The 8,512-nt window shown below is 35.9% G+C and overlaps 1 protein-coding gene across 1 annotated transcript; it reads left to right on the top strand.

Moving 5' to 3' along the window:
• The first annotated feature begins 4,064 nt into the window (after nucleotides 1–4,064).
• On the top strand, nucleotides 4,065–6,521 carry LOC131029023 (G-type lectin S-receptor-like serine/threonine-protein kinase At2g19130). Its single transcript, XM_059212709.1, has one exon. The coding sequence runs from the start codon at nucleotides 4,065–4,067 to the stop codon at nucleotides 6,519–6,521; it is 2,457 nt and encodes an 818-aa protein (XP_059068692.1).
• Nucleotides 6,522–8,512: the final 1,991 nt, after the last annotated feature.

The raw sequence follows: 8,512 nt of genomic DNA, 5'->3' as shown, positions 1-8,512 counted from the left end.
CTATAGTTTCCCCATTTTGTAATCTGACTTGAAACTACAATGACATCACTAGCCAATGTTTCTAGGCTAGTGGCAAGGGATAAATGATGCTCAAGCTTAGATTTTTTCAATCTATTAATTAGTCTAGTTATTTTAGCAATGTTTTGTCCTAACTGATTAAGCAAATCCTCCTATGTAGTTGTTGTACGGTATAAAGGAGGAGCTGGAGGTGTATCTTGAGGGTTTTGCTATGGGTTTTGTTGTGGGTTTTGAGGTGCGTCTTGTTGTGGTTTTGGATTTTTAGAATCTAATATTGGTAACAAAAAATAAAAAAACTAATCAAAATAAATGAATTTAAATTGAAAACATAAATAAAATTTATCAAATGTGCAAAAAAAAATTAAAAAAATGCATAACCGACCTCTTTCCATGGCATCTAGGTGTGAAAATATGGAGCTAGTGCGTGGTTTGTAACAAAAAAAACCCTTTGAACTCGCTTTCGGCTGCGAAAGTAAATAATACAGTTGACAACCAAAAAAATAAATATTGATGTATGCGGTCCTTTAGGAATTATAACTACATACACGGTCTTATTTCCTAAAGGACCACGTGTGTGGTTTTGTTCCTTTAGTCTCGGGCACAACTAACCTAACCGCATATGGGGTTTTTTAAAATTTTAAAATCGTGAATGTGGTTGCTGTTTTTTCAACTTTTTTTTGGTTTGTGTCCACTTTTTTGCACACAATCTTGGTGCACACACCCTATTGAACTTAATTTGAAAATAATATTTTTTCAATGGTGGATTTGTCCACAGCCAATTTGGTGTATTTGTAAGTTTCTCTTGACTCGTTGATTTGTCAACTCTGGTAAATACATAAAAAAAACATCACAAGTGACTTACCTCAATATTCTACATAGATCAAAACCAATTTTCCTACGGTTATTGCTTTAGTCTATACATAATAAATGCAAATGTTGGTTACCAATTACAAAATGTTTTTCAGGAGCAATATTGTTTCTATGCCTAAAAGTTATTTTTTGAAGTTAGGCAAAGAAAAACCACTCTCCATGTGGCTGTGACATTATATTGAAAATCCAATTAATTCTATTTATGAGATAAAAAATATGCCTTTAAAATTGGGCTTACACGACTTTGGAAAAGAGTGGGAAATAGTGATGTTTGTCACAAACAAGGAACACAATAATATTAGAATGAGTGATATTTCCTTTAGCGATGCCTGTGAAGGACACATGGATGTCAACTCTAAGAAGTAGTTGTCAAATTTTATAATATGGGGGAATGGTTACAATGTATGCCTTTGGCTAACTGTCAAACATGGCTACTATTCATATCAAACATGGCTACTGTTCTAAAGACCTTAACCACTTATTGTCTAATTATTTCTTGATTTTAAGTTGTGCTCAAACTAATGACATGATTGGTCATCAAACGAATTTGTACCTAAATTAGTCAAAGTTTGTAGAAAGATAAGTTGGTTGAGAAACAAAGTAGTATTTAACATTAGAGTAGTTAACTTATTTCTTTACAAGGGTCAAACAAATGAATTCATCCAAAATTGTTTAACCATCCCCTTGAAGAAAGGCAAAACAAAAAGCTTGAAATATGGAACCATAAAGTGTGCTTGTGGAACATTGCCCATGTAACTACAAGGATCAAGCATGTGAATCCATCCAAAATTGTTTAAGCACCCCCTTGAAAGAAGGCAAAACAAAAAGCTTGAAATATGAAACCATAAGTTCTATGCTTGTGGAACATTGCCCATGCAACTACACTTTTATATGCTACAACTCTTGTGGAAAAACATTAGACTAATTTTGAAAATAATGTAATAAAATATTATCTTTTATCATTAACAATACCAGATTTTAAATTTTTGTTGTATATTTTATCAATTATAATCACATATTTTGAATAGGAACATAATACATAATACTTGTGATATATTTGATAGGTTCTTGTCAAATTCCAAATCTTTCGAAGCTTCTCTTTCAGTATTAGTTAATTAGGCTTTTATTGGGTTCATATATTCTTAATTTTTGTTCATCATTTCTCTTGTTTATGAAAAAAATGAACAAGGGGATTTGATAAGTAGAAGAGAATATTGCATGTAATTAGCAGAAGCTTAGTCCCAAACCACCGAACAACTAGGATAACAGATAATTGGGTCTCAAAGCCCTCGTTTTCATGCTAAAAAGATTTATGTAAACAATATTGTATACATTTAAAATTGTATTTCAAAATTGTATATGCAAAAAATACTATATCCATAAAATATGATAAATTGAATTAATATTTTTTTTTTTATGTATTGTACTTTCTAACATTTTAACTTATAAATAGTTTCCTATCAGCATAACCCTTGCACCTCCTTTTGGTGCAAGTGCTAGTTGTAATTGATTGTGACTTATAGGTGATATTCATTTTGTTATTTATGCATTGGTAATTCAATTTCATCATAAATACTCGTGTACAACATTTTTAGTATAATTTTTACATTAGTTTCAAAAATCAGTTCCTAATGGAAGCGACGAAACTCCACCCGAAACGACACATTGTACAGTTTCCAAAAACTGCAAAACAAAAATGGATTTCTGTGAAATTTTCAATAGTTAAATTTTCATGATCTGCAACCCCATTGTTGTTAAACCACAAAAATTTCGATGAAAAAATGTTGTGTTTTGCAGATCTGGGAGGTTTTTTGGAGTGTCATTTACCGTTCCTAATTAAATATTAGGCTTCATGATCCTCTTTTAATAATTATGATAATATTAATAACATGTTAAAGATTACTAGCTCATCATATATATTGATATTTTTTTTGTTTATTTCTAAAATACAATAAACAACTTAAAACATCAAAAATCCCACATAGATTAGCAACCATGATAAAATTTCAATATTTTAATCAAATTTTTTACTTTTAAAATAATCATATTTATTAATAATATTATTTTTATTATTTCATTGCTAATTTTTTGCCACTATGACCCTTATTATAGTAAATCACAGACTATTAAATTCCATCACATCCATCATAGAATTTACTTCATATTTATGTTTTGATTTTGCCTTCACATTTACACTAACATGCTCGTCTCTTGTCCACTAGTAAAGACTTTACTTCCATTTACTTCTAATTTTATCTTCTTTTGTTTATATCAAAAGACTTGACTCCCCTTTACTTTTGATTTTATCTTCATTTGTTTATACAAACACTAGAAGACTTGACTTCCATTTACTTTTGATTTTGTCTTTATCAATTTTTACAAACATCAAAAGACTTGACTTCCATTTACTTCTGATTTTCTCTTCCTTTGTTTATACAAAAACCACACCAAAAGACTTGACTTCCATTTACTTCTTACTTCTGCTTTTGTATTTGTCTGTTTATACAAACATCAAAAGATGACCTGACTTTCATTTACATCTGATTTTGCTTTCATCTGTTTATTCAAACATCAAAAGACTTGACTCAAACATCGAAAGACTTGACTTCCATTTTGTCTTGTCTGTTTATACAAACATCAAAAGACAACCTGACTTTCATTTACTTCTGATTTTGCTTTCATCTGTTTATTCAAACATCAAAAGACTTGACTCAAACATCGAAAGACTTGACTTCCATTTTGTCTTGTCTGCTTATACAAACATCAAATTTCATGGTCATCAAAGAAAAAACACAAAAGACAAAATTTGAGCATCTCACAATGTCGGATCGGCCTACTATCAAAAATCTTAGAAATTGCGCGCCCGACTGAGTCGTATGACACCCATCATCAACAAGCACTTAATAAAATTCAAGGTAACATTTACAAGGTGCATAAAATTCTTTGCTCTCACTCGGTAATTGTAATCATTAAATTGATTAATAGCCCTCGCAATTCGGGTTTGTAACATTTACTCCGACTCGCTTTTTGTAAATATTGAATTCATTCACGCGGGATCGACGTCACTACTTTGGTCATGTTCTTCAACCCTTTCTATTTAAACGCGGAAATGAAAGACGACAGTGGACACCATCTATGCACTGCTTTATATTTATTGTTAAGAAAAGACAAACGGTATGGTTATTGAAATGGCTATGAAGTATTTGATCCTAGCGATTACTATGATTATTGCAGCGCATTGTTGCAGTTCACTAGCAGTGGATAGTGGAGATACCCTTCTATTGGGGAATTCCCTCACTGGAAATCAGACCATAATGTCAAAGAATGGTGTGTTTGCATTGGGATTTTTCAGTTCGAAAGGAACGAATAATTGGTACATTGGCATCTGGTATGCACAAATCTCTGAGAAGACCATAGTTTGGGTGGCTAACAGAGACAATCCTGTTGGAGGCATGCCCGGCGTTCTGCAATTTTGGAGCGATGGTCATCTCAGATTGTTTGATAGTAAGGGCCTGTCAGTTTGGTCGACCGATAATGGCCTAAACGGATCGCGGGCGGTGATAACAGAGGCTGGTAATTTCGTCATGCTGGGTTACGGCCACAACAACTCGGAGATTGTTTGGGAGAGTTTCGCTCATCCGGGAGATACATGGTTGCCTGGCATGAAATTTTGGAAAGGCATGAAGCTTACTTCGAGGAAGAGTTCTGTGGATCCTGCAATTGGGGTCTTCTCTTATGGAATAGACATGTCTCCAGGAAAGACGCAGTTTGTGATGGTATACGACAACAGTGTTCCATTTTGGTCCAGTGGAGAGTGGGTTACGGATTATTTTACCAACATTCATGAGTTGGATGGTGACAAAACAATCCAAATCTCGTGTGTGAGGAATTCTCCTTCAAGCATATACTTCAATTTCAGGTTGGAACAGAACGTCGTGGGGCGGATCGTGTTAGGAGATAATGGCAGATTAGACCTTTACTACTTGATGGAAGATAATAAATGGAATTCGATGTGGTCAACACATGGAGGTCAATGCAGTGCCTATGATATCTGCGGGGCGTATGGAGAGTGCTATCCCAATGAAGTGTGTGGTTGTGTTGAGGGCTTCACCAAATCCAAGAACGAGTCTCATGTTTGGCGGTCAAGCGGTTGTGAACGGCGAACACCTCTACACTGCTCTGCCACAGAGGGCACCGCCGATGATTTCTTTGAAGAAAAGATGAAATACTTACCTCAAAAAGAAGCTGTCTTAACCAACAACGAGCCAACACAGGAAGGCTGCCGGTCTGCTTGTCTGAACAATTGCTCCTGCACAGCCTTTGCTTTCGCTGATTCTGATCCACCCGTCTGTAAATTGTGGTTTGCAGAATTGTTCGGAATGCGTGATTCATCTGTCGGCCAGTCTGTTTTCATTAGGCTAGCTGCCTCTGAGTTACGCCACTCGACATCAGAGGGAAGCAGCAAAGCCCCTGCTCGTAGCATTGTACTTTCTGCGACCGTCGCTGCTGTAGCTGTTGTCTTAGCTTTTTTATTGGTCGGATTTCTTTTGTGGAGACGTCGAAGACAGCCCAAGAAAAGCGTGGAAGAGGACATGCCAACTTCACTCAAAACATTCACTTACAAGGAGTTGCGAATCGCAACCCAGAATTTCAAGCATAAGCTCGGGAGCGGAGCTTTCGGCTCTGTGTTCAAAGGAAGTCTGCCAGACGACACGCTCGTGGCGGTAAAAAGATTAGAGGGTTCTGCACAAGGAGAAAATCAATTCCGTGCAGAAATAAGCACCATCGGGAGAATACAGCATGTGAATTTGGTGAGGCTCTGGGGATTCTGCGTACAAGGCTCTCGAAGGCTACTGGTGTATTCCTACATGCCTAATGGCTCACTTAAGTCCTTCCTCTTCTATAAAGGTGAAGAAGCAGGGAAGGTGTTGGATTGGAAGACTCGGTTTCATATCGCACTGGGCACTGCACGAGGATTAGTTTATCTCCATGAGGAATGCAGGGATCGCATCATTCATTGCGATATTAAGCCTGAAAACATTCTGCTGGACGGCGACTTCAGCCCCATGGTGGCCGATTTTGGGCTCGCGAAGCTGGTGGGCAGAGATTTCAGCCGCGTACTGACGACCACAAGAGGAACTCGTGGGTATTTGGCTCCTGAGTGGATATCTGGCCTTCCTATCACTCCCAAGGCGGATGTATTCAGTTTTGGCATGACTTTGCTGGAAATTATATCTGGGCGAAGAAATATTGAGTTGAATGTGGAGGATAGCAGGTTCTACTTTCCTACCTGGGCTGCATCTCAGATTCAGAGAGGAAACATAATAGGCGTTGTGGATGCAAGGATAGCGAATGAGGCGGATATTGAAGAGGTAGGAAGAGCCACCATGGTGGGTATGCTGTGCTTTCAAGACGATGAAAATAAGAGACCGAGCATGGGGGAAGTGGTGAAGATATTGGAAGGGACGATGGAGGCTCCTCTGCTACAAATTCCAAGGGGTGTAGAGGTGCAGGTGCAGGTACATCAGCTAGACGACGATGACAGCGACAGCTTCCAGTTCACTTCAGCAAGCGAAACAACGGAGTCGCGAGCAGGTGTCAATTGGTGTTGTTATTATAATAGCAAATATTAAAAGGAACAATAACAAGGGCTGCAGAGCAGCAAAATTCCTTCCAAGGAGTACAAGAATAGTTGTGCCAAGAAGTACAAGAACAGCTATGCATTTTATTTGTTGTGTTGCTGACAGGCTTAGAAGAATAACCCAGCTTGTTGTTGATGTCACTCACGGAAACTCAACCTGTTTTACTTGTATCCACTGAAATTAATAAACTTACTAAAACCAAAAATATAGATGATGTACTCAATTTGAAAATGCCATTTAAGGACTGAAGCAATTGGGTAGTGTACTCAATTACTACATATTTTGTTTTATAATTTTTTGACTAGTGTTTATGTTAAGGTGTTGTTTGTGATTGTAAGTTAATTACTGGATTGCAGAGCTTCCTATGATGGAGAATACATTAGCAGCAGCCAGATTTTGGCTAATATATTTTGGACGGTCTTTTGGGGGCAAGAGAGATAGATAGGAATGACACATTGCATATAGTCTCAATGTACAAGCTACTCGGTAAAAAGAAATTTCTGATTTTTCAAAATATATTACTGTGTGTATTCTGAAATCAATTTCATGAATTTTATATCGTCTGACATTGTAGGTCTCTCTGCAATCATAAGGGATAAGTTTGAAGACAATGCTGTAGAAAAACACAAAATGTTTGACATTATCAAAATTACACAAATGATTCCAGAAATTTCACTGAGCCTAATTAGTTGAAGATTGTAGATAAAATGTTGTGATGCATATAAAAGTTGATTACTTACAAATTATTCTAGCCCAGGATAACATCCGATGGGCCACAGATGATGAAAAAGTGATCACTCTAGATTGCAGTTTAGAATGTACTTAACACACATTAGCACATATTTTTATGATAGGTTCATATAAAGATATCTTCATAATCAGCGGGAAACAAACATAAACAAGGTTAAAAGTTGTAAGAGAGAAGGATTGTCAACCATGCACTTGGGGCCTAAGGAAAAGTTAAAGATGACTGACAATAAGAATGTTGCCTAGGACTCCAAGACATGACACATTGGTAAATAACTTGGGGCTCTGCATGACAGTTTAGAAATCTCAAGGGGTGAGTGGCAACAATATCAAGACATATAGACCTCCCAGGCAGATGTTGCTATAGGTATATTCTATTTGTTCACTTATCTTAGGATGTTAACGGTGTTAGAATCTACCCCAAACCAAAAGCATAAAGTGGTTAGTTTGTGAAAATGTTGCAAACATAACAAGAGCATTGCTTCAGCATATAAATGCCAATGACAAACAAGTGATACATTTTAATCCACTTGGATTTAACTCAAACTTTTCCTACGAAATCCATCAGATACAACCATTTGTGAACTATGTTTTCTACGTATATGATCTCTCATTTTTGCAATTAGGATATTGTTCCAATTCAAGTATATTTCCAAACTGGATACCTACTTTGGTTGTTCGTAATTATTCAATAGATTTTCCTATCATTAGGAAGGACTTAACATAGGCAATTAGCTGCCAATATTACAGTTTCATAGTTCAGCGCTTGATCACTGAAAATACATACTCTTTTAACACAACAAATAAATGCAAATAATATTCAAAGCAAAATAATTCTTTTTTTCAAATATACTAATAATAATCTATATAAGTCTCAAGCATTTCTTTACATTTCAATTTAATTGAACTTCCCAAACATTATAATTATTCGGACTCCGGAATGCAACTTCTAATTATTTCTTCAGACAAGAGAAAAGTACATAGAAATCTCCATTTAAATGGATAAAACTATACAGAACACAAATTCAATCCGATTCCATTTAACAAATGGAAATGGTAAAACAATTCCCTTGTAAAATACAAAAATCAATAGCGTATCCATTGTTGATCAAATGAAATTGGTGATGCATTCTGTTATGCTCTAGCCTAATTTTAGACATTTACAATCAATTAATATGCTCTTGCTTGATTTTAGACAGATAGAAATCCACAACAGAGCACTTGACTAATAAACG

The sequence above is a fragment of the Cryptomeria japonica genome, chromosome 10, assembly GCF_030272615.1.
Source record: "Cryptomeria japonica chromosome 10, Sugi_1.0, whole genome shotgun sequence".
Taxonomy (NCBI): domain Eukaryota; kingdom Viridiplantae; phylum Streptophyta; class Pinopsida; order Cupressales; family Cupressaceae; genus Cryptomeria; species Cryptomeria japonica.
This window is presented reverse-complemented; position numbering and strand designations above follow the sequence as displayed.